This window comes from Eurosta solidaginis, chromosome 4, assembly GCF_040869045.1.
Source record: "Eurosta solidaginis isolate ZX-2024a chromosome 4, ASM4086904v1, whole genome shotgun sequence".
Lineage (NCBI taxonomy): Eukaryota > Metazoa > Arthropoda > Insecta > Diptera > Tephritidae > Eurosta > Eurosta solidaginis.
Window position 1 is genome coordinate 156,401,965 of NC_090322.1, and position 27,717 is coordinate 156,429,681.

The window sequence follows — 27,717 nt, forward strand, 5'->3', positions numbered from 1 at the left end:
CGAGCCTAAAACTTTGTTGGTTATAACCCAATTTTCAATTTCTCTCCTGGAAATCGGGTTATAGCCGACAAAGTTATAGGCTCGCAAGAATCCAAAGGTATAAAAAGCCGGTTTTTTCGCCTATAATACAAAATTTTGGGGGTGGCCGGGGAAAATCTTGTATGCTGTTGTACTTAGATCTTTTAAAAAACGGTATGACTTCCCAGATATTTCCATTTTTGTCTTTTTAGTAACACTGTATTATTAGCATGAAGGTATCGACACAAAGATAAGTCGTTTAAAAATTAAGCCTTTAGAGGCAACTTATAATTGTAGACAAAAACAAATAGGGAAGTCTAAGTTCGGATGAAACCGAACATTGCATACCCAGCTGTACATTTCAAATGCTGTTGTTGTTTGTTTTGTGTTCGTTTAAAAGAAGCAAAAAGGATACAGAGGCTAACACCAATGACCTTGAGCAGGTTATAATGCAGTTTTGCTTCAGATATGGGGATTTCACTACTGTTTACTTTAAAATAAAGATATAACAGAACAATAAACATAAACACACAAGTGCCTTTGTACTAAAAAGCGCTATTAACAAAAAGGGCAGGGCTATTAACGAAATTTTACAACTTTTACTAGAAATACATAGCTTACTACCTGCATCTACGCACTTTTACAAAACCGTTTATATAAAAGAAGGCGATTTAACAGATTTGGTCCATTTTTACTGAAAATATTTCCTGTTAAACACCAAATTTTTCGTCGAGTTATGCCTCCAGAAACTTTGAGAAGTGCATTGTAAGAAAGAGGCAGTGCCACGCCCATTTTTCAAGATTTAAATTTTTTCCAATATCTTGTTATAATGGCACAACATACGATTGGTACAAAATTGTTATTCGCTAAGATTTAGCTTATTATATTTGCCTACGACCATTTTAAAAATCTTTTTTATAAAAGTGGGCATGGTCCTTAACCGATTACGTTAATTTTTCTTCAAAGCATTTCTTATAGCAAAGGCAACCTCTCTGCCGAATTTTGTTACGATAGGTTTAACAATTTTTGATTTATGATTAATAATATTTGTAAAATTTGTTTTATCACAAGTGGGCGGTGCCACACCCATTTAAATTTTTTTTTTTCAAATTTTTTTCAAGAGTCTCAATATCAGTTCACACGTCAAATTGCAACATTCTAGGTGTGTTATTTACAAAACAATCAGGTTTTTTGTGTTTTCCAAAATGTTATATATATAAAAAGTGGACGTGGTTATCATCCGATTTCGCTCATTTTCAACACTATTTTCTCTATTCTGGGTCCAGATAAGCTCGTGTACCAAATTTGGTGAAGATATCTCAATATTTACTCAAGTTATGGTGTTAATGGACAGATGGACGAAAGGACGGACGGACATGGCTCAATCAAATTTTTTTTTCGATACTGATGATTTTGATATATGGAAGTCTATATCTATCTCGATTCCTTTATACCTGTACAACCAACCGTTATCCAATCAAAGTTATAATACGCTGTGTACAAATACAGCTGGGTATAACAAGGGCATAATTATTTACCAACATGTACATATGTACATAGCAAAACTCTTTTTATTGTTATCGAAAAAATAAATGAAATTCCAAAGAAGGTAATCAAAGGAGATATACATATTTTTATAGCAGTTTTCTAGCATACATATGTGTGTACATATCTATAAAATATTTCTTATGTGATCTAATTTGCCGCATACTTCCGGTATTAAACTTTATTTACATATTTACATTTGTTTCGACATACCGACTACGACACCGACCCTGTGCGCACCGGTGGATGTGGCAACACCAAAGCATTCATGCGTTCCAAACGTTTCTTCTTTGAATCAACAACAATTTGTGATGGTGCCGCTGCAGTTACGGCTATGTTCAAAAGATTTGTTGAAGGTTGTATTGTTGGCGTACGTGTACCGAAAAGTTTTTCACGAAAACTTGGACGTTTAGTTAATCGTTGTTGTTCTTTAGCAGCCTTTTCATCTTCCTTTAGCTTAGCTTCTTCCATTTTCTTTTTTCTTATTAGTTTTGCTTTTTGTGCCAATTCGATTTTATTACGTTCCATTACTTCCTCTAAATGTTTGGCCTGAAGTTGTAAGAAAAAACAAAATAAAATTTATAAATTTGTTGTAAATTGTAGATTAAGTGTAAAGATTTTTTGTAACTTATATAAATAGCAACAAGTTACTAATGTATGTCAAAATGATATTTCTGAAGCCATTCCATTGTATTTAAATATTTTTTGAACGATACCAGCTTGACGAACTAGTTTTAGTTCAAACTTATTAAAATTGATACTTACGAATAATACTTGACGCTGTTTATCACGTTTTGCCAACAATACCACCCATCCACCATATGAAATCATGATTAATACGGGCATCAGAATAGCCGCCAAATTTTTCGCATTTTTTAGCCATGTATTATAGAATGCAATGAATATAACAAGAAATGTAACAATAACTGCTATCAGACGTCCGTTTGCTTTGCGCTCTTCCTGAAAAAAAGAAAGGAAAATGCGATTTTATTTCATGGTTGCACTTACGTAAATCTAATGAATACTAGGTAGCCTAAAAAGATATAAGCCTAGATGGTTAAAGTAAATAAAGCAAGAATAGAAAGAGTGGTGTTCTCAAAGAAATAACACATAATCTCATCTATCAAAAAAACTAGCTAAGCGTGAGGAAACTACAAGGCTATAGGCCGAGACGTTCAGATACGGCGGCGAAGAGCTGGTAAAGCGCACGAGCGCACTTCTCCAGGGAGGAATCCCAGGGTGTTCTGTTCAATCAACAAGAAATTTATCATACAAACCGCGCTAACTTTCGCGGAATAAGACTGCGTAATACCACAACTCCAAGTTCTGGAGTAGACTCGCGTTAACAGAATATACATGCAGCATCTCTTTGTCGACTTCAAAGCTACTTTTAACCTCGCTAAAAGCTATTGTTCATATGCTGCTATGTTTGAATTTGAGTACCCAGCAAACATTGCTTTGACAAATGACCATTGAGAAGGACCTTTACGAGGCACTCGATACAAAACAAAGATACACTCAAGACTGCACTCTATCGTAGATAACCTGACACTGAAAATATAATTTAAAAGTAGCATAATCTAAGTCGAAATCTATTACATAAGCATACAATTCCTGACGTATGCTTTTTGGCCTGAATAATCATCATCATCATTGATTGGCGACTAACCGCCTAAGCGATTTTGGCCGTTTCTGATGTAAATTGAGAGCATGACGGGAGGTCAAGTCTTTCTCCACCTGCTTCTGCAAACTCAGTGGAGATCTCCTCGTTCCTCTGCAGTGTCGACTACTAAGGTAAATCTTCTTGGCCAGAGCGGTTTCGTCCATTTGCATAACATGACCTAGTCAGCGAAGCCTTTGGGTCATTATACCTCCTTCGATACTATCTTAGGCATCACGGACAGGACCATACATCTTTCGGAAAACTTTTCTCTCGAACAATCTAGGAGCCATCTCATCTTCTCTCAACACCGTCCTTATAGAGCGTGATTTTTGTTCGTGGAGAGAGGACTTTACTTTGCAATTGCCTACTCAGCCCAAAGTAGCACTTGTTGGCAAGAGTTATTCTCCGTTTGACTTTTAAGCTGACAATTTTTTTGCGGGTTATGCTGCTTCCGAAATAAATGAAATCTTTCACAGTCTTTCTTGGAAGACAGGAAGTACTTCGTCTTTTCCTCATTTACCACAAGCCTCACTTTTTTGCTTCTTGTGCGTGTAAACTGACCTGAAGAGTGCGAAATGTGACACCTTTACTGGAACTTTGTCAAAATGACAAATTTGTCAAAATGAATTTTACTCATTTTCCTCAATTTAATCCATGGTTCAACTATATACAGGTTGGCTCATCTGTAAAGCAACAAAATATGTCTGTTCAAATTGTCAAAATCTGTGTATTGGTGTTGGTGCGAATGGTATGGAATGGAAACATAAAACTTAGCAGTTTTTGTATGTGTAAGTAAAATGTTGCCAATGTGTTGGTTTCATTTTGAGTTTGCCATCTCCTTTTGACAATCCCTTCGACCATGCAATGACATAAATAAAATCAGCTGATGAGATGAGCCAACCTGTACATAATTGAACCATGGTTTAATCATTTTCTATAATTATTTTCAACCCAAAATACATTCAATTGTTTATTTGACAAGCTTTGGAGCAAACGATGGACTTGTTCCTGTTGAACGCCTTCTGAAAATGGATGTTGTATTGACCAAAAAAACCGGAGAGGAGTTAGCAGAAACAATTGTAACAGCAGTTCAGTCCCTAGGGATCTCTATCAAGAACATTGTTTTCCAGTCATATGATTACGCCAATAATATGTCGTGAATATGCATCGGTACCCAAAACAATTATCTGAAAAATGTGAAAAAGAAATTCCTTACATCTCATGTCAAGCCCATCGAACAAACACTTTTGTTGAAACAGCGTGTAATGCAAGTACGTTAATCTCAGGTTTTTTCGATGTTTTAGGATCATTGTATGTGTTTTTTCACGGTAGTACTAAACGTATCCAACGTTTACGCGAGGAGTTGGAAAATATTGAGAATTCGTTGATGTTGAAAAACTTGTCAAAAACGCGATGGACTGCTAGAACTGAAACAGTAAAAGCTGTGTGGATTTCTTTTGAAGGTATAGATGTTTTTGAAAAAATCATAAACCATACAGACTTTTTGGATAATGCAACACGTTCTTCTGCTACTGGCTTGCTCAAGAAAATTTTGGACTTCGATTTTATCAGCTCGTTGTTTTTTTGTAAAAATGTTATGTTCAAAGTCAAAAATATGATAAAAAGTTTAGAAGCCGAAGAACTGAACGTTATGGACGCATTGTTGTTGATTCAAAGCGCTTCATCATCATTCAAGAAACTGGATAATGACAATGACATCGATGCTTTGATAAACAGCTAGGCATTATTCGCCAAAAAATTAAAAGTCAGTTCTGAGGATGATTATTCAAAACATCACAGAATGCACCGTATGCCAGAAAGGTATGATAATAATCCTGAAACAGCTTTCCCTTTTGATTTTATGACTTATTATCCAAAAGAGTTTAGATCAGTGTTGCAAGTCTTTTCTAGTTGCATTGACGACACTATGGAAGAAACTTTTACAACATTCATGTCTTTTCAGAAACTATTTCAATTTCCGATTTAAAAGAGCAATGTTACGATCGAATCAAATGAATCTATTGTGCAATCTGAGCCAGGATTTTTCAATGAAGAACCAGAATGTTTGCTTGCTGAGCTGGAAATTCTTTTCGAATCATGTGCAGAATGTACGAATTTTAGGGGTAATTCTGAAGTAGTGTTTAGATTGCGAAATGTGATCTCCTTGGCGCACAAACTGGCATGTTTCATTCTCACTGCTCCAGTGACATCAGCTTCGTGTGAACGCTCATTTAGTAAGTTAAAATTAGTTTTTAATCATCTGAGAACAACAATGGGCGATGATCGCTTGAATGCGTTGATGTTAATTTATTCTTCGAAAGACAAGGATGACGAAATCAACCCGCGCCTGGGAATATAACTTCTATTTTGCTGTGATTATATCATTTATTACTAATAAATGAGCAATATTATAATATATTTGATTTTATATACTTTGTATGTCAAAATAAAATTTTACATGATATATAGTGCGATTTTATGATATTTATTGATACTTTTGCCTTATCACTTTTACCCAATTACTATTCATGCACTCGGAAATTTGTTGAATTTAGTCGGCATTTTGATGTTCATTAACCCCCACCCCCCCCCCCCCCCCCCCCCCCACATTCACGCTCTTGCTACGCCCCTGGGCAGAGTTAATAAATTAACAGCTTTTTCACCATATGCGTTAAGATAGGCGGTTCTTGGAACGGTACACATATTCAAATAGATGACATTTATCAATCATTTCTACAGCAAAGGTTAGAATAAGTATTTCGATATATTTTATTTTGAAAACAATGGAGAATATTGTAGAGAATACGATTAGAAAAATACCGATAAGGAAGGCTTGCATTACCTGACCACAGGTCCAAAGTGTTTCTCAATGCGGAGTTGGTGGTGTTTGGCTTCTTAGACATAAAGACCGAACAGCTGCGTTAGTCAAACGGTTGAGACAAAGGAGGCGAACCGCTTATCAGAATGTGGGTAGAAGCTCTACTTCAGCTTTTCTTGTGCAATTTTGAGACTGCTTGGTACAACTGAGCACTGAAATAAGATGCCTACTGGGAAGTTCCTGCCGCCCTTCCTGTGGAGCCTTTTCGGCAACTGAATTTACTATCAGGGGTATTCTGGCTATGATCTTAAAGCAAGTATGAGCGCACAGTGTGATACAATTCAAATTCTCATTGTCGAAGGCGAGGTGACCGAAGTGGAGCTTCAACCAACTATGACGGTAATTATTCTCTCTAGGATTAGATCCATCAGGGCATTACTGAAGAGTGTGGCCGCAGTTAAGTATCTGATATGCATGGGAGAAACATGCTGGTGTGCACGACAGTCGCATGATCTTATAGTATATGGAGCAGTTGTCTGAACAACCTGATCAACTCCGATAACTTCACCATTTAGTTTTATGCCAAGAAGCTCTTCATGGCATAAATTCACTTTTTTAGCATTTTAGTTATTGCTAGCAAACCACCACCCACCAAATCTTGGCGGCCGAAATAATTATGTCCAAAGTGCTAAGAGAATATTAGAAAATACACGCACATATGGGGCATTATTTTACAAATCGTACGGATTTGTAGAAAAAAAAATGTTCAAAAATGTTTTCAAATTTATTTATTGGAATCTTTTCGCTATTTAAGTCAACACATATATCACGATTTCCTCGAAAAAAATTTTTTTTCAGAGATCTGCATATGCTCAGATTCGATGGGTAAACAAACTTGCCCACATTCAAAATGCTATATCTTTGGTTCCACTCGTCGTATCTTATTAATTTTTCCTTTATTTTGAAGGTAACAATATTTACTTAGTAACTGCGTTAAAAAAATATTTAATTTTATAAAATCAAAATAATGAATAAAAAATGATTTTTTAAAGTAATTATTACATACTGTTTTCCCCCCAGAATATTTTCGTAAAAATATATATAATATGCGATATACTTTCGTCTAAAAAACCATTTTTATTTTAAGTTGGACAATTTTGTGGTTCAAAAGATATTAACTCATTTCTGACCTGACCTCGAGCAACTTGCTTACATTTACTTGCAGCAGGTACGTGCTACAATTATATACATCCAACGCCTGCCTGTGTATGCATGCATGGTCAACTTAACTACAACACACATACATATATGCACTTGTAAATAAACCTACTAATCACTTAGCAGGTAGCTAGTTTTACGAAATTATTATTTATGTCAGAATTAGTATAAGTAGATGAGGGATTGTAAATAGAAAACAGAATTAAATTTTATTTCAATGTAGAAACATCGTTCATTTCCTTAACTCAGAAATATCTTGTTTTATTATTGCGAGTTTTTAATAAATATTATTAAATTATTAAATTAAAATGCCGAAAGTTAAATGTTTTAATCCATTTGATTTGTCTGCGCACCCAAACACCAAAAACTACGGGAAGTGTGCATTTCCATTTTATTTTCAATAATATATGTAAATACATTTTAAAAATAACTAAAAAATTTAAATTGCTTTTTTATTTGTATTATATTGCCTATTTTACTACAATTATGATTTGGTAAAACACAAATACTAGCTACCTGCTAAGTGACCAGTAGGTTTGTTTACAAGTACATATTGTAACGAATTTACTGAAATACCGCTTATTTGCAAACTTTCTATTAACGTTCGTATCGCTAAACTGCTGAATAAATAACTCCAATATTCAATAATGGAAAAATGGTCTTTATTAGACTACTTGAAATTACTTCAAAATAACACTTCACAACCAATAGCGTGATTAAATCAAACTGATTGTTCATCCCTCAGCTTATGCTGCTTTTATACTCGTCGGTTTCCTCGTTCGCATACTTCTAGGCGTTTCTTCTTCTAGAATTTACTACTTGTTTGCCAGCTATAAACTACAGATGCACGTTTATAGCTTCTCGCATAGCAATATGCGCGATGATTGCATACTTTTGTGAGTATCTCAGATATATGCATGTGTTTGTGTGTGTGAGAACTACTTTGCTGATGATTGCATACTTTTGTGAGTATCTCTCCGCTGCTGTATGCACATATGTGTAGACATAATGATTGATTTGTTTATGTAGATACAAGTGACTGCTTAGTATCGGCTAAGAGATGATAGTATGCCTTAGAGTTGCTTATATTCGTCACAATATGTACGTATGTTGTAGTTAAGTTGACCATGCATGCATACACAGGCAGCCGTTGGCTGTATACAATTGTAGCACATACCTGCTGCAAGTAAATATAAGCAAGTTGCTCGAGATCAGGCCAGAAATGAGTTAATATCTTTTGAACCAAAAATTGTCCAACTTAAAATAAAAATGGATTTTTAGATGAAAGTGTATCGCATATTATATATATTTTTTAGAAAATATTCATGGGGAGAAACAGTATGTAATTATTTAAAACATTCATTTTTTATTCATTATTTTGATTTTATAAAAATCATATATTTTTTTAACGCAGTTATAAAGTTTATATAGTTACCTTCATTATATATAATTATCTTCAAAAATTACTAAGATACGACGAGTAGAACCAAAGATAGAGCATTTTGAATGTGGGCAAGTTTGCTTACCCATCGAATCTGAGCACATGCAGATCTCTGAAAAAAATTTTTTCTTCGAAGAAATCCTGATACAGGTATTTGCTTATTTAGTGCGAGCAACTTAAAAAAAGTTTCAGCCGAATCAAAATGATGAAATCTCAAAGTTGTTCGATCGTTAAAATAATGACCCATATATAACATCTACACATGTATTTATATAGTCGCATAAAATATTTCAGGTAGCAATTTATTGTTTATATTCAAAATCTTATAGACTTCACTGGATTTATGTTTTTAGCCGCAATTTTGTATAAAGTTCAGTGTGCTACAGATTTTTATGGCTCGTCTGTATGTATTACGAGCGTAGTAAAATAATGATTTATCATTTTAATGGAATTTCTTATTGTAACAACAAATACCACAAAACTAAAAAAGAAAAATACTGGAAAAAACAAATCAATTACTTATTCAATATCTGGCATATTGTGTGGAATTTTGACAGGTTCATCAAGTTGAAATCCTTCAGATGTATGAGTGTTATTTACAAAAATCTTTAGCTAATTTAAAATGCGTTTCATTTTATCTAAACATACATTCATACATATATCATCATTATATATTATATTCTCTGCCCTGCAGTGAAGTCCAAAAAAATTAAGATACATTTTCGAAAAAACATTAGGTTAGGTTGAACTAGCTGGACCTCGCACATACTGAATAAGTCCACTGCTAGCACAGAAGTTTGCTCAACGGCCAAACTGAAAGATCCTATCAGAAACCAGGACCTATGTTATAAAATAACTCCATCCACTTGTCAAATGCCACGCCTTTCCTGCATGGTCGATCCTGTGCAACTCTCGCCTTCTTTAAATTTCACCCAATCTGCTGAGGACGTCTATCGTACAAATTTCGAGGAATGCGCCCTGTTTAACTAGCCTATCCGCTTTTTCGTTGCCACCTTTTCCCAAATATCTCTTCCTATCGCTTTTCCCAGGGATTGCTTACACTCTCACACAATTTTAGATGTTGTGCTATGAGAAATTATTACTTTAATTACAGCTTGGTTGTCAATATAAAAATTTATCCGGCTGCGGTATAAGCCCAGTGCTTCTGCTGCTTTATTCACGGCTATTACTTTTTCAGAAAAACACTACAGTAATCTGGCAGCTTGTAGGATCTTGGTATATCCAGATCAGCAGAACCTAATCCTCCCAATACTTTGAAACCAGCGGTGTACACGTGTATCGCCTCGCCATTTTAGCGCCCTTGCCCCAACCTTCCAACTCTATTGTGGCTCTCAGAGACCCTTTGAGGCGCAGGAGGGGAGCTAGGTATTCCAATTTTATGACTTGTTGTACAATATTATGATGACGCCATACAACTATGGCCGGCATTAGGTCTCGTTTCAGTTGTTAACGCTATGTTCTTCGCCATCTGGTCTATGGGTGGAATGTACATACAGTGCAGCCATTACGGTTGTTTTCAAGGCTTGCGGTATGCTAAGGATTGATAGCCTATATACTTCCACTAATCTTTTTAGGAAGATACTCTTAGGCCTTCCTGCAAACAAAGACTCCATTGTATGGGAAAGGCTTTAAATACCGCTGTAAATATCAAATGACACAGACAGGACGATAGACCTCCCGCACACCACAGAATTCTGTTGCATGCATAAAGTGCCGTCGAGGTCGTCTTCACTCTCTCCTCCACGTTGAGCTTCCACGGCAACTTTCTGTCTAGAATGATTCCTAGATATTTTGTTTAAAGTTTCTCCTGCACGGCCACCCCTCTCTGCTTAGGCTTTGTCTAATTTGGAACCTTAACCTCCTAGTAAACAAAACCGTATCCGTCTTCTTCGCGTTGGCGCTCAACCAAACATTAGACTCCCAGATATATATCTGCTGAAGCGCTCGATTCATCGAAGAGCAAGTTGTTGATTTTTTCTCTGCCGTTATTGTTATAAATGATAGAGATGATGGAGGATGCGGCTAACTCTACGCTGAAGGAGGGAGAGAAAGTGTGCGATGTTGGTGCGGGCCCTACAGATAAACCTGCACCATAGTAAAGCAGCTTCCGCTGCACTGCTGCTCCGACTGACATCTAAAGGAGCAGCTGATATTGTCCTCATCCAGGAGCCATGGGTGGTAGGACAAAACATTTGCGGACTCAAGTCCACCGGCTACACACTGGTAAGTTGTGGCACCTCGGGAAAGCCAAGATCGTGTATACTTGTTAGTACCAAGCTTAATGTTCTGTTTCTTCCTCAATTTAGTGATGAAGACACAACAACGATCAGCCGGAGCCTGAGTATGGGTCAAATCAGGCTATCATCAATTTATCTAGCCCATGAGAAGACGGTGCCGACATCGACCGTCAGGAAGCGGGTGGACGCTACATCAGGTGCTCTAATACTTGGAGGAGATGTAAACGCGCACCACTCCACCTAGGGGAGTAATGACGAAAACGAAAGGGTGAGTTACTTTTTGATTTCATCCTAAACTCTAGACTAACCATAAGTAATAGGGGAACTGAACCAACCTTTATTACAAAAACAAGAAGGGAAGTTCTCGATGTCACCTTAGTCTCAGAAGATGCGGAAGAGTTGGTCAGAGACTGGAGGGTCCTTAAGGACCACTCATTCTCTGACCATCGTTACATCCAATTCGACTTAGGCTTGGTGAAAAAGCGGAGCGCTGCCATCAGAAATATTAAAAATACAAATTGGAAAGAATACAATAGGGAACTAGTTAAGATATTGCCACTTGAGAGCGTACCCGAAACTCCAGGTAGATACCAGAACTGGAAAGACTGGTAAATAACTTCACGGGGGCATGCCGCAAGGCACTAGATAAAGTCTGTCCCAAGAGAATTCAAAGGGGTAAAAAGAAGCCACCATGGTGGAATTCCCAAATAGAAAACCTTCGCAGGTTAAGTAGGACCTCTTCCAATGCAGCTAAAGCCTCTGGCGATGAGCAGCATTGGGAAGTATATAAAGAACATCGTAGAAATTATAACTTTGAGCTAAGGAAAGCCAAAAGATCCTCCTGGCGGGATTTCTGGAAACAGGGTCTGAAGGGAGTAGACTCAGGAAAGTACTTTCCAGATCGGCTAATACGGCCCAGGATGCTTGCAAAGGCCTGATGGCTCGTGGACCGAAACTGGGGAGGAAACGCTGGATCTACTGCTGGATACACACTTTCCAGGTGCAGCTAGGAACGAACCAGGGGATACACAAAGCTTGACACAAGCAACAGTGCAACCTATACTGCACAACCTAATTACAAGAGAGAAGATATCTTGGGCCATCCAATCTTTTGAACCACTCAGAACTCCAGCGCCGGACGGAGTTACACCTATACAACTGCAACAGTCACTGGAATGCAGCACTAGCTGGCTATATGCTATAATAGGAGGTGTCGTGGCACTAAACCACATCCCAAGTATATGGAAAATATCTAAAGTGGTATTTATTCCCAAGGCAGGCAAGGCATGCCACGCGAAGCCTAAGGACTTCCAACCCATCAGTCTATCTTCGTTTCAACTAAAGGTGATGGAGAGGCTGATGGAAACACATGTCAGGGAGGCAGTGAATGACCAACTCTCTGAAGCACAACACGCCTATATGAAGGGTAAATCAACCGAAACGGCATTGCACGAAATTACATCGTGCATAGAGAGATCGTTCTCCTTCAAGGAATACTACCTGGCAGCCTTCCTAGACATAGAAGGAGCGTTCAATAACATTAAACCTGACTCAATCATTAAGGTACTGACTGATCTGGACATCGATTCTCAGCTGGTGGGTCTTGTGTACCAATTGCTGCTATGCAGGGTAGTACAGGCAGAACTTGCAGGTGTATCGGTGAGCAGGTTCGTCAGTAGGAGAACTCCCCAAGGTGGAGTCCTATCCCCTCTGCTGTGGGTTTTGGCGGTGAATCAGCTGCTAAGGGGCATGGAGGAGGGGAGGGGCTGTAAAGCTATAGCATATGCTGACGACCTTGCTTTGGTGATAAGTGGGAAATTTCCACAAACGCTCTGCGATATGATGCAGGTGGAATTAAGAAGGGTTGAAGCATGGGCCGTTGATAATGGTCTGGGTGTGAACCCAAATAAAACAGAGCTGGTGCTCTTTACGAGGAGGTATAAGATACCACGTCTTTCAACTCCATTGCTGGCAAACACAGTGCTTAAGTTAAGTGAGTCCGCCAACTATATAGGGCCCACACTTGATAAGAAATTGAACTGGACACAAAACACCACGGAACGTGTCCGTAAGGCTACGGTTGCCCTCTACAAATGAAAGGGGCAATTGGAAGGAAATGGGGTATGTCCCCCATGATAGTACATTGGACATACACGGCCATAGTTAGGCCAATATTGCTATACGGGGTGGCGGTATGGTGGCCCGCCCTGAATAAATCCTCGACGGTTCTTGCTCTTCAAAAGGTGCAAAGATCTGCACTACTATGCATAAGCGGAGCCATCCGCACAACACCAACGGAGGCTATGAATGTAATACTGAACCTACTACCCATACATATAGTAGGCATTAAATATGCAGCATGTGCAGCTATCAGGCTGAGGAAACTGACCACATGGTCGCACTGCAAACATACTGAAATTTTCGACAGATTCTGCATACAAGAATGGACAGATTTCTGCAAACCACATACCAACTTTAACAAGGGATACGAGATATTAATCCCTGAGAGGGAACAGTGGGCGAATGACTCTGATTGGCCCACTAACAGCATTCAGATCTACACAGATGGATCTAAACTGGATAACAGGGTCGGAGGGGGTGTCTATTCGGAACGATTGGGGATACAAAGATCGTTTCGCCTTCCGGATTACTGTAGCGTATTTCAGGCCGAGCTTGCGGCCATACAAGACGCTGTGGACTGCCTTAGGGAGAAGGCAGTCTCTCAGAAACACATTTATATTTTCTCAGACAGTCAGGCAGCACTGAAAGCCCTTGACTCTGTCACAGCTAATTCTGAAACTGTAGTAGGCTGTCGCAGATCACTTAACGTGATGGCTGAACAGTTTACTCTGCATCTGGTATGGGTTCCGGGACATAAGGGCATACCAGGTAATGAGATGGCGGATGAGCTTGCAAGAAAGGGTACATCCCTTCCACTTTCGCCATCCTGGAAGAGGTTGGGCATGCCGCTCTCCACCTGCAAGCTCAAGATAAAGGAGGCTCTACTGATGGAATCGGGAGCCAGGTGGAAACATCATGACAGATGCCACACGGCAAAACTCACATGGCCGGAATGGAATGAGAAGAGATCGCGAGAGCTTCTCACCCTCCGTAAGAGGGATATTTCCTTGGTTGTAGGTCTTCTTACGGGTCATGTTTGTAATGGACCGCATGCGGAAAGGATTGGCGCTCCATTTAATGATTATTGTAGAGGCTGCGACGACGAAGAAGAACCTGAAACTGTTAGGTATCTACTCTGTGAATGTCCAGCGCTCGGTAGAAGAAGGCAACGTTTTATGGGCAAGATGTTTCTCGTAGATCTGACTGATATAGCTGAGGTCAATACACGACGCTTAGTTAGCTTCATAAACTCAACGGAGTGGTTTGAATAAGAGAGTAGGCACAAATCCGTGTGGTTTCACAATGGGCCTATAAAGGCCTAAGTATGCCGCTCCAATGTGGACGGCAGCCACTTGAACCTAACCTAATATATTGTTATAAATGCGCCATTGCCGTGAAAAATCGGTTAGAGAATTACCACCTGCAAAAAGTAATGAAAAAATAAAAATAAAAAAATCGATTTATCCCTATTGTGTGGTAGAAGAATGCTCGCCCACCGCCGAATTCCCGTAAAAAGCAGCATGAAAATACTTAAGGAATAGTTTTTCTAAGCGAATCGAATCCGCACACAGTACTATGAAATTACGATCCCTACTCTAGGTAATATAATTTGTTCGAGTTGACTTTTATAAATTTTGTCAGTGCTGATCAGTTTCATTTTCGTAATAATTTTTCAAAAACGGGTCTGGACTCTAGGCAGTGGTGGAGAAAACGCTGCGAGTGTTTTTCAAAGGCCAAGTGAAATATCTACATATTTATCTTCCCTATCGCTGATTTTTTATAAACGGCCTATCTAAAGTAAAATTATATCGAATTTATGATCAAGTATGGTATTTTTGAAGCAAACTTGAGATAGAGCGTTCTTCAATAAAGTTCCTAGGTAGAGCCAAACAAATTCTGATTAGCGTATTTTTCAATAATTTTCTGGAATAAGGCTTTTTCAGAAAGGCAGCCAAGTAAAGGCGAAATGCACCTCATAAATTGATTTCAGCTTTCCATTTCTCAGCAAAAAATTATCTGTTTTGCAAATGCCGCTAGAAGTCCGCTAAAAACTTACAGGTCTCGCTAAGTTCAGGGAAAAAATTAAAAGCAGTACTACTACAAATTAAAAGTAATCTCGACTGAAGTCTTCTTCACTTTTATCATTTTGGATATGTAATATATGAATGCAAAATTTGTAATGAAAAACGCGGCCGCCGTCGTTTGGGGTCGCCACCGGCAGTGATTAGGCACGCATTCCTTATTTATTTCTGTCATGAAAAGCTTCTCAGTGGAAACTCATTTGTCTTGCAGATGCCGTTTGGAGTCGGTGTAAAACAGGTAGGTCCTGTCCCGCCAATTTGTAGTTTGTAGGAAAAAATTAAACGGCGCACGATGCAAATTGGAAATGAAGCCCGGCCTTAAATCTCTTCGGAGGTTTTCGCGCTTTGCGTTTATTTATTTAGTAATGAAATAAGCTTCAAACTATTAAATCCAGATACGTTTCGCTTAGGTTCATTCTGATATAAAAATAGAACAGAACATGCAAAACCAATAAGGTATGTACAATGGCGGATCCAGAAATAATCTTCATCTGCAACATTTTTGATCTCCAAAATACGTTTTATTAGATTTCATTAAAATATAGCACTTAAAATTTCTGTACCTCAAGCACTTACACGATTCTTACTCTCCAACAACTCCTTTAGATTCTCCTCGATAATTTCCTCATCAGTCATTGATTCTAAACTCTTTTTTGCATGCGCACTACCGCTACTCGAAGCGCCTATTATTGAAATCGTATCACTTTTAAGTGTTGCTTTAGAATCTACCTTATGTAACGTTCTATTCACGCTATAACTTTTTACTGTACCAGTTGATTCACGTCTTGGCAAAGAGCCTGTTAATGATTTCAAATCACTTTTCGATTCAACACTACGTAATATGGGTTTACCATCCGGGTTCAAGACAATTTTATGATCACTTTTTAGTGAGGTTTTCGATTCGGCTTTAGAAAGTGTTGAATGCGTTGGTAAATGTTTGGGGTCAACTTTTCTTTTACATTTTGTATCATTTTTCATTTGTTTTGTGAGATCCATTTTTGTATCATTAATGGTTAATATTGCGGATATATCTTTATTATCATATTTATTTGAAATTTTATGATAACGATGTGTTGGTACTATAACTGTTAAACCATTGTTTTCGAAACGTACGCGATCATTTTTAAAATTATCGGTTATTTGGAAATTACTATCGTGTTTCACATTATTTTGTCTTTTTAACGGAATAGTTGAATTTTTCTCATTTTTTAATTCCAATTTAAAGGACTCCGACATCATTTTAAGTTTTAATAGAATGTATGCACTTATTTATGTATGTATAGGATATTTAACTTTTTTCATTTATATTTAAATCAAAATTTTTGATTTCGTAAAAATCGTTCATGAACTTGGCGCTACAAGAAAAGCTTTTCGTTCACGCCGCTTTTTAAATTGCTACTGAAAAGTTTTGAAAATTTCAATACGAATATTGCTTACAGCTGTTCTTACAACTTTTTACTTTTCACACTTCGGCGTGAACTTCGGTAAAATTGATTTGCTTTCGACTTTTATACCCAGTTGCAGTGATATCAAGATTTACAGCAGTATTTTTCAAATTCTTCACTTACATTTTTTTATCTTTATATATGACTCTCTATTTCTCTACAAAGTGTCAATATTTGTGTCTTTCCTATCTTTCATCGCTCAATGGTAATAAAATATGAATCTTATTCGAAGTATCAGTACATAAGGTGGTCATTTATTTATATACCGTTGGCAAACGTTAAGTGTTAAGGAACTCATCCAATCTCAGAGAATAAATACTCGTCAACATGTCAGTGCACGCCATGTCGTTTTCGTGATTTTCCAATTTCTGGGACTATAAATACTGTGGCAAATATTAGCAGTTCGATACGTCACTATGCTGCTAGTAATTAAATGCACAACAACAGTAAAGCTAGCAGCCAGCACATACATGTAAACATCAAAGCAAGCCACCTCACATACATACATGCAAAAAGCAAAGCTAAGAACGAAGAGAATATTTCACATACATGTAGTCAGCAGGTAAGAGCGAAGAAGAAAGAAATATAATATCATATCATGTAATCATCAGCTAAGAGCGAAAATGACATTACTCATCCATATATGTACATGGGTATAGCTAAATAACCAACTATGTGTGAGATACAGAAACGAGAAATATATAAGCAACTATTCGAGAGGACTGCACGTGAAAATTCTAGACCGGTGCTCTTTAAAGCTGAAACTGTGATTGTGTTGGTAAGAGTATTACAATCGTAGTGGTAATGGTTCAGTCGTTAAGCATCGAGCATTGAATTACGGTGAGCCTGCGCATTGTTTGCTTACATTCAAAATATATTTCGTAAATATGCTATGAAAATATTATTTTAATATATGAGAGTGCTAAGGAATTAAATTAAAACAAGTAAGGAAGGTTAAGTTCGGGTCTAACCGAACATTGCATACTCAGCTGAGAGCTTTGGAGACAAAATAAGGGGAAATCACCATGTAGGAAAATGAACCTAGGGTAACCCTGAAATGTGTTTGTATGACATGGGTATCAAATGGAAGCTATTAAAGAGTATTTTAAAAGGGAGTGGGCCATTGTTCTATAGGTGGACGCCATTTCGGGATATCGCCCTAAAGATGGACCAGGGGTGACTCTAGAATGTGTTTTTGTGATATGGGAATCAAATGAAAGGTGTTAATGAGTATTTTAGAAGGGTTGGGCCTTAGTTCTATAGGTGAACGCCTTTTCGAGATATCGCCAAAAGGGTGGACCAGGGGTGACTCTAGAATGTTTTTTTACGACATGGGAATCAAACGAAAGGTGTTAATGATTATTTTAAAAGGGAGTGGGCATTAGTTCTATAGGTGGACGCCTTTTCGAGATATCGCCATAAAGGTGGACCAGGGGTGACTCTAGAATGTGTTTTTACGATATGGGAATCAAATGAAAAGTGTTAATGAGTATTTCAAAAGGTGTTGGCCTTAGTTCTATTGGTGGACGCGTTTTCGAGATATCGCCATAAAGGTGGACCAGTGGTGATTCTAGAATTTGTTTGTACGATATGGGTATCAAATGAAAGGTGTTAATGAGTATTTTTAAAGGGAGTGGGTCTTAGTTCTATAGGTGGACGCCTTTTCGAGATATCGCCTTAAAGGTGGACCAGGGGTGACTCTAGAATGTCGTACAGGGTATCAAATTAAAGGTGTTAATGAGTATTTTAAAATGGAGTGGCCCTTAGTTGTATAAGTGAAGGCGTTTTCGAGATATCGACCAAAATGTGATCCAGGGTGACCCACAACATCATCTGTCGGGTACCGATAATTTATTTATATATGTAATACCACGAAGAGTATTCCTGCCAAGATTCCAAGGGCGTTTGATTTCGCCCTGCAGAACTTTTTCATTTTCTTCTTCTTAATATGGTAGGTGTCACACCCATTTTACAAAGTTTTTCTAAAGTTATATATTGCGTCATAAGACCAATCCAATTACCATGTTTCATCTCTTTTTTCATATATGGTATTGAATTATGGCATTTTTTTTAATTTTTCGTAATTTTCGATATCGAAAAAGTGGGCGTGGTCATAGTCGGATTTCGGCCATTTTTTATACCAAAATAAAGTGAGTTCAGATAAGTGCGTGAACTAAGTTTAGTAAAGATATATCGATTTGTGCTCAAGTTATCGTGTTAACGGTCGAGCGGAACGACAGCCGGACGACTGTGTATAAAAACTGGGCGTGGCACCAACAGATTTCGCCCATTTTCACAGAAAACAGTTAGCGTCATAAAAGCTATGCCTCTACCAAATTTCACAAGGATTGGGGAATTTTTGTTCGACTTATGGCATTAAAAGTATTCTAGACGAATTAAATGAAAAAGGGCGGAGCCACGCCCATTTTTTAATTTTCTTTTATTTTTGTATATTGTTGCACCATATCATTACTGGAGTTGAATGTTGACAAATGTTACTTATATACTGTAAAGATATTAAGTTTTTTGTAAAAATTTGACTTAAAAAATTTTTTTTTTTAAAGTGGACGTGTTCGTAATCCGATTTTGCCAATTTTTACTTAGCACATATATAGTAATTGGAGTAACGTTCCTGGCAAATTTCATCATGATATCTTCAACGACTGCCAAATTACAGCTTGCAAAACTTTTAAATTACCTTCTTTTAAAAGTGGGCGGTGCCAAGCCCATTGTCCAAAATTTTACTAATTTTCTATTTTGCGTCATAAGGTCAACGCATCTCCCAAGTTTCATCGCTTTAGCCGTCTTTGGTAATGAATTATCGCACTTTTTCTGTTTTAAAAAATTTTTGATATCGAAAAAGTGGGCGTGTTTATGGTCCGATTTCGTTCATTTTAAATAGCGATCTGAGATGAGAGCCCAGGAATCTACACAAAAAATTTTATCAAGATACCTCAAAATTTACTCAAGTTATCGTGTTTACGGACGGACGGACATGGCTAAATGAATTTCTTTTTTCGCCCAGATCATTTTGATATATAGAAGTCTATATCTATTTCGATTAGTTTATGCCGTTACGGATTCGCGTTATGCGAACAAAGTTAATATACTCTGTGAGCTCTGCTCAGCTGAGTATAATTAAAATATAATGCTCAAATTTAAAAGCATATAGCTGTTTCCAGATCGATTCCATTAAAATGTAGTGTCAAAACTAAAAAAAGGTTTAATAAAAATAACAGCTGATTAAGGCCGAGCTTCTTCCAGTTTCTGATGCGTTTTTTTCGCATTTTACTAACAAGTTGGCGGATCTACAAGTCGACTATACACTGTACGTACTTAGGTAAAAGAATTTTCTTGCTGAGAAATACACTCGGAGTGTTTGCAATAACCATTTTCTAAATAAATATAATATTATTTATGTAGGTATGTACTATATCCATCAAGGGAGGAATGGGAAGAAGCCCAGACAATGGCGCGAGCATTACAATCTACACCGACTGCTCGAAAATGGCAATCGAAACCGGAGCTGGGATGTACTCAACAGATCTAAAGTTAAGTCAATCATTACGACTTACTGACGCATGCAGTGTGTTCCACGCCGAGGTCTATGCCATAGACAGAACAGCAAAGCTGCTTCAAGATAGTATGGTCTCCGACACCGACGTAACAGTCTTTGTTGATAAAACCGAATATCGTGCGGAGCTGTAGAGCATCGCTGGCTTCTCTAAGTCATATCAATGTCTCCCTTTGCTGGGTCACTGGGCACAGTGGTATTGGCTAAGAAAGGTCCCGATTTGGACAAAAGTGGATAGCTCCGTCCGACCACCGCTGAGTTATCTGCTGGGGATGATCGAGGAATATGAGAACAGAGCAACGGACTTGCTATGGACGAAAAGGGTTGACTGGGATGTCTCATGGTCCTTATGGCCATCCTTGGATAGGAAAGGCACCAGCTTCCTTCTCAAAGTGAACAAATCCGCAGTGAGGTACTTACGGGTGTCCTCACAGGTCATTTTGCAATCGCACTAATGCTCCGATGGTGGCGAATACCAACAAGCTCCCTCTGCAGAAGCTGTCAGTATGAGGAGGAAGAGGAGTCGATCTACCACTTCCCCTGCTGATGTCCGGGGCATCAAAGAAGAGGGCTCACGGTTCTTCGACAGTCTTGCAGAGGTTGGGAAAGCGGACGCTTCTTCTTGGGTTCATCAGGGAAAGCAAGTGCTTCGTTGAGGACCACCTGGAGGTCATGGAGTTCAACAAATGTGCCGCCACCCTGCACTTACTGAGGGCACTCACAATGGACAAAAATATCTCCGAGTGGAAGTGTGGGTAATACCCACGCACGCTCTCTTAACCTAACCTAATCTATATATGTACTAATATTAGACGAGGGCGTTGGCCTATTTTTATACATTTTCCTTGCAAATACAGCCTACATTTTTACTTTTTCTTTCTTTAAATGTGTATGTCATTACTTTTGTCTTTGGAAACTCTATAATTCCTGGCAATATCTTTTAAGGTCTGACCTATCGGAGTTAGTTTTGGAATAACCGTGTAGTCACTTCATGACTGTTTCAAGATTATTAAAGAATTCTTTTGAAATCATTTGTAAATTGTATTAGAAATAAATTAGATTTTATTTTGGTACGATCTCCGTAACATTTCTGGATTACTTCAAGAATAGTTTTGGAACCATTTAGGGATCATTTCAAGATTTTTTCAGGATGAATTCCGTAAGTGTGGGCTGATTTCGGGATTGTTTTGAGGAGAATATTTTGTGATAATTTGTGAACTATTTGCGGACAATATCTGGATTGTTTTGAAGAAAATTGCGTGATTATTTTTCGGCTCGCTTCGGTACTATTTTTAGAGTATTTGGAACGAAATAGGAATAGGAAGACTATTTCGTGCATACTTCCGCGATCGATAAAGAACACTATCGGGAATATTTCTTGGTCGTTTCCGGACTATTTCAGCATAATTTCGCGGATAGCATGCGTACGGATTCGTATTGCTTCTCAAACAGCTTTAGGGATTTTCACAAATAGGAAGCATTTTCAAGCCAAAGTTTTCCGCGATTTAAAGCAAACGGCCAACTTCGATCTACATTATTAATCATCCAACGCTGCTACCGCCAGTATATCTTGTACCACATAGCACTTATTTTGAATTCAAGGAAGCTTTACCTTATTGGGTATCTATTCTACCAAACTTGGTAAATTCAAAGCCACCCTTCCATAAAATAGGTCAATTCGCAATAGGGTATATAATGTTTAATTGCACCTGGTTTCCTTATTTTCCTTATTCATTACCTCACCATTTATTCACACCCAACGCTGGAGATTTTTAAAACACAATTCAAAAAAATTCCAAAAAAAAAAAAAAAAAAGAAAAGTGTATAAATAAAACAAAAGTCCCATAAAAAAATTTCAAAAAGTATTTCCAAATATACCATGCCGTGCAGTGAAGTCCATGAAGTCCGTTGCTTGTTTGTTTATTCTACAGTCATAAATTAGCTACGAAGAGCCAGATGATCATCGGTGATCGGCGCTGCAACGGAAAGCATTGTTGTTGTTTCTCTTATTAATTGCTATTCAATGGCAATTTCCAAAACATCGCGAATTGTTTGTGCTTGGAAAATTAAGTTACAAATATACATACATACAAGATACATGTGTATAAACAATTGTTTACAAATAAATTTGAACAGACATGGCAAGAGTTTTGCACGGGTGGTGCACGGGTGCGTATGCGTAATCATATTGAAAGCAATAAAAATAATGAAGAAGGGAAATATGAAATAAGTATTAGTACATCCGTTCTCTTGGTACGCAAAGATTTTGCAATTCATGCGTATTCTTATAAATTTCTTTATGCACGCGTGTGTATTTTTATAAGCAACGCAGAATTGAACTGATCAATGAAATGTGTCAATCATAAAAGCTTATAAATAGTTATTGTTACTTGAAAGTAATTACAGTAAGGCCTCGATTAGATGTACACTGTATTGTGCCATGATAACGTAGCGGTTATGGTTGTATTCATATATGTAAAATCTAATATTTAACAAGTAAGAAAGTCTAAGTTCGGGTGAAACCGAACATTATATACCCAGCTGTGCACTTGAAACAATATTGTTGTTTGCTTTGTGTGGTTAATAGTAGCTGTGTTTTTTTTTTACTTCTATATACGTTTACGCTTAAACTTTATATGGACTGCTAACCGACAAACTTTAAATACACCTCTGAAATTGCTGCGCATAAAATTTGTCCTACTAAATTTCAATACGCAGTATACTCAGATGTAACTGAAATATGTGTTTTTGTTTCACCCTCTACACTAATTCTATCTATTCTATAAGTGTCCACAATTCACCGCAACTGATTCAGCTATATGTTATACCCTATGGCCATCAGAGGGTTGTGTCTCCGCTTTTCGGTACACCCTGTAAAAAAAAAACACGGCTAGTGTTATAACGCTGCGCAATAACACATATATGGTTCTATTCTGAACTCATTTTCGTTCAAAAGAAGCAAAAAGGATACAGAGGCTATCACTAATGAACTTGAGCGGGTAAAAATGCATTTTTGCTTCATATATGATCATATGAAAAAAATGTTCATGCCAAATTTCGTACGGTTTGGGTTATTTTTGGTCGCCTTATGGCATTAAAAGTGGCGGAGGGTGGGGCCGTGTGTAGAAGTCCACGAAAGTGGGGAAAGCTTCTGACCGCCATTCACCTGGGAATGGCCAGAGCGATTCTTTTGCATGCGGTTCAAGCAGCTCACTACTCCCGGTCGCTTGCGGCCAAGTATCCTCTGGGTAGCCGCTAAACATCCGTTTAGCGGTGAGCTAATGTGAGAAGGCGACAACCTGGCTAGGCCACTCTGACATAATCGGTTTAAGGGCTAGCCGGGGGAGATCTCATCGGCAGCGTCTAGGTGCGGCTGCAAGCGGGCGTCTGTATTGGAGCAAGCGGCTCACTATATAAACGTGCCAAGTAATATTTTCACCCCCGGCAAACGTTTGAAGGACAATGAATTGAGGGCATGCACCTGGAACGTCCGCTCCCTGAATGGGATTGGTGCAGATGACCGGCTGGTTGATGTCCTCGTCAAAGCAAAATCTGACATCACCGCCATCCAAGAAATGCGGTGGACGAAACAAGGAAGAAAGAAGATCAAAAATTGTGACATATATTAGAGTGGCCATACGAATAAGCGCAGTTTCGGCGTCGGATTCGTGGTGGGAGAGAGACTTTGTCGCCAAGTCCTGGCGTTCACTCTTGTGGACGAGCGTCTCGTGGCTATCCGAATAAAAGCAAACTTTTTTAATATATCATTCATCTGCGCCCATGTGCCGACAGAGGAGAAAGACGATGGGGTGAAAGACACTTTTTATGAACAATAAGAACGCACATACGAGCGCTGCACCCATCATGATATAAAAGTAGTGTTTGGCGACTTTAACGCCAGGGTGGGCAAAGAAGGTGTTTTTGGCCCTACAGTCGGAAAGTTCAGCCTACACAATGAAACTTCTCCTAACGTACAGAGGCTGATTGACTTTGCCGGTGCTCAAAACATGGTCATATCCAGCACGAGGTTCATGCATAAAAAGATACATCAAGCTACATGGCTGTCTCCTGATCGAAATACTCGCAATCAGATCGATGACGTTGTGATAGACGGATGGCATGCCTCCAGTGTTTTAGATGTGCGCACGATCCGAGGACCTAACATCGACTCGGACCATTATCTCGTTGCAGCCAAAATAGGCACCCGCCTCAACGCGGCTAAAACTAAGGAACAAAAAACACAAGGAAAGCTAGACGTCGAAAAGCTTCAATCACAACAGACTGCCAATGATTTCGCAACTCGACTCTCACACCTGCTCTCTGAGAGCACAACTCATCCTGAAGGAATACAGGAGCAGTGGGAGCATATCTCCAAAGCACTTCGTACTGCCGCCGAGGAAAAAATTGGTTACCGGCTGCCACGAAAAAACAACTGGTACGATGAAGAATGCCGCGTTGCAACCGAAAGAAAAGACGCTGCCTACAGGGCTACGTTAAAAGCGAGTGCGACAAGAGGAGTGTGTGAACGCTATCGTGAGTTGAAAAGGGAAGCGAGACGCCTTTTCAGGAAAAAAAAAGCAGAAGCAGAAAGGCATGAGTGAGAGGAGCTTGAGCTGCTAGCCACCAGAAATAACGCCCGAAAATTCTACCAAAAAATGCGGCGACAGACGGCAGGTTTTAAGACCGGGGCAAACTCCTATAGGAATGAAAACGGCGACCTTGTAACTGATGTCAGTGCTTAGATTATGGAGGGAATACTTCTCTGCTCTCCTAAATGGTGGCAGCAATTCACCGCGCAGAGATAATGAACCCGATTCCGCAATCGATGATGATGGAATATATGTCCCCGCGCCCGATTATGACGAAGTTAGAATAGCAATAACCACATTGAAAAACAACAAGGCCGTGGGCGCTGATGGATTGCCTGCGGAGCTATTCAAGTTCGGCGTCGAGGAGTTGGTAAGGCGCACGCAGCAGCTTCTTAGCAAAATATGGGCGGACGAAAGCATGCCCGACGGTTGGAATCTAAGTGTTCTTTGCCCAGTCCACAAGAAGGGGGATACTGCAAAATGCACCAACTATCGTGGAATCAGCCTTCTTAGTATCGCATATAAAGTCCTTTCAAGTGTATTGTGCGAAAGATTGAAGCCCACCGTGAACCGGCTGATTGGACCTTATCAGTGCGACTTCAGACCTGGTAAATCTACCATCGACCAGATTTTCACAATGCGCCAAATCTTGGAAAAAACCCGTGAAAAGAGAATCGACAGACATCACCTCTTCGTCGACTTTAAAGCCGCCTTCGACAGCACGAAAAGGAGCTGCCTATATGCCTCTATGTCTGAATTTGGTTTCCCCGCAAAACTTATATGGCTGTGCAAAATGACGTTGAGCAACACCATCAGCTCAGTCAGAATTGGGAAGGACCTCTCCGAGCCGTTCGAAACTAAACGAGGTTTCAGACAGGGTGACCCCCTATCGTGCGATTTCTTTAATTTGATGCTGGAGAAAATTATACTAGCTGCAGAATTTAACCGCACTGGAACAATATACTATAAAAGCGTGCAATTACTGGCATATGCTGATGACATTGATGTCATCGGCCTAAACACCCGCGCTGTTAGTTCTGCTTACTCCAAGCTGGAAAAAGAAGCGGTAAAGATGGGTTTGATGGTGTATGAGGGCAAAACGAAGTACCTGCTGTCATCGAGCAAAGAGTCAGCGCATATGCGCCTTGGCAAACACGCTACTGTTGGCAGCCATAATTTCGAAATAGTAAAAGACTTCGTTTATTTGGGAACCAGCATCAACATTAGCAACAACATCAGCACTGAAATCCAGCGAAGAATCAATCTTGCCAATAAATGCTACTTTGGACTAGGTAGGCAATTGAAAAGTAAAGTCCTCTCTCGGCGAACGAAAATCATACTCTACAAGTCACTTATCGTACCCGTCCTGCTATATGGGGCAGAAGCATGGACCATGACAACAGCAGATGAAGCGGCTTTGGGAGTGTTCGAGAGAAAAGTTCTTCGAAAGATTTATGGACCTCTACGCGTTGGCGATGGCGAGTACCGAGAGGATTTAATGATGAGCTGTACGAGCTATACGCAGACATAAACATAGTCCAGCGAATTAAAACGCAGCGGCTACGCTGGCTAGGCCATGTTATGCAAATAAAAGATGATGCTCCGGCCAAGAAAGTGTTTCTATCGGAACCCGCCTATGGAAGCAAAGGTAGAAGGCGGCCCCCACTCCGTTGGAAGGACCAGGTGGAAAACGATTTAAACTCCATTGGTGTGACCAATTGGCGCCGGTTGGCGGAGCGAAGGAGCGACTGGTGCGCCTTGTTGGACGGCCATAACCGTTTAGACGGTTAAGCGCCAATTAAGTAAGTAAGTAAGTATGGCATTAAAAGTATTTTGGAAATAGTAACAAAAAACGGGCGGGTCACGCCCATTTAAGATTTGTTTAAGTTTTGTTCTTAGCTCAACCATACCGCTACTGCAGTTGAACATTAGTCAAATGTAGTACAATACCATAGAGTTATTGCAATCTTTGTTAAGGCCAGACCTTTAGGAAAAGTGGGCGTGGTCTTTAACCGATTTTGATAATCTTCACTTAGTCTATAATTTGGCAAGGATAGTGTATCTGCTAAATTTCAATGTAATAAATACCTTTAACGGCTTTTGATTTACGGCTTGTTAAACTTCCAAATTTTCTTCTTCTAAATGTGGGTGGGGCCCCGCCCATATTCCAAAATTTTTAGGAATTAATATTTTGCGTCATAAAACCAATCCAAATACGAATTTTCATTAGCTTGGCGGAATTCATTTTTGAGTTATCTAATTTTTTCCATTTTTCTAAATTTCGATATCGAAAAAGTGGCCGTGGTTATAGTCCGATTTCGTTAACGGAAAAACAGACATGGTTTAATAATTTTTTTTTTCGATATTGATGATTTTGATATATGGAAGTCTATATCTATGTCGATTCCTTTATACCTATACAACCAACCGTTATCCACTCAATATATATTATACCCTGTGTACAAGTACAGTTGGGTATAATAAACAAGTTCCAAGCCGAAAATAAAAGTTAAAATTTTACTTGAAATTAATGGAGAGTAAATGCTCCGCAACGCGCGTTCGGTCAAGTGATGTTATCCTAGGAATAATAAACATCTATATCACTCCAGCCACCAGCAGTACAAGAGGCTATCGCACTAATATAAGTGCGCTATTTTGTGGTCAACATCGTATTATTGGCTCACCACGACCTCTGGCATTCCAGAATGCAAACCCTACAGCAGAGGTAGGGAGTTTGCACAGCAAATTAACAATACTACTTTTCGCACGGTAAATGACGATGGAAATGCTCATACTCCTTTCAATATAGAAATCAACAAATTTCATCACCTCTGTACGGCACTATCTCATTAATTAAAAACAAGTAAGGAAGGTTAAGTTCGGGTGTAACCAAACATTACATACTCAGCTGAGAGCTATGGTGACAACATAAGGGAAAATAACCAT

The 27,717-nt window shown here is 38.8% G+C and overlaps 2 protein-coding genes across 2 annotated transcripts in view; one reads left to right on the forward strand and one right to left on the reverse strand.

The window, feature by feature from the left end:
- The window catches only part of oc (ocelliless), a 410,517-nt gene that overhangs the window by 92,704 nt on the left and 290,096 nt on the right, over positions 1 to 27,717 (forward strand). The window lies entirely within an intron of this gene.
- On the reverse strand, positions 1,562 to 16,525 carry LOC137250533 (uncharacterized). Its single transcript, XM_067783503.1, has 3 exons — positions 15,740 to 16,525; positions 2,329 to 2,523; positions 1,562 to 2,112 (listed from the first exon to the last, which is right to left on the reverse strand). The coding sequence occupies exons 1-3, from the start codon at positions 16,400 to 16,402 to the stop codon at positions 1,780 to 1,782; spliced, it is 1,191 nt and encodes a 396-aa protein (XP_067639604.1). The 5' UTR covers positions 16,403 to 16,525; the 3' UTR covers positions 1,562 to 1,779.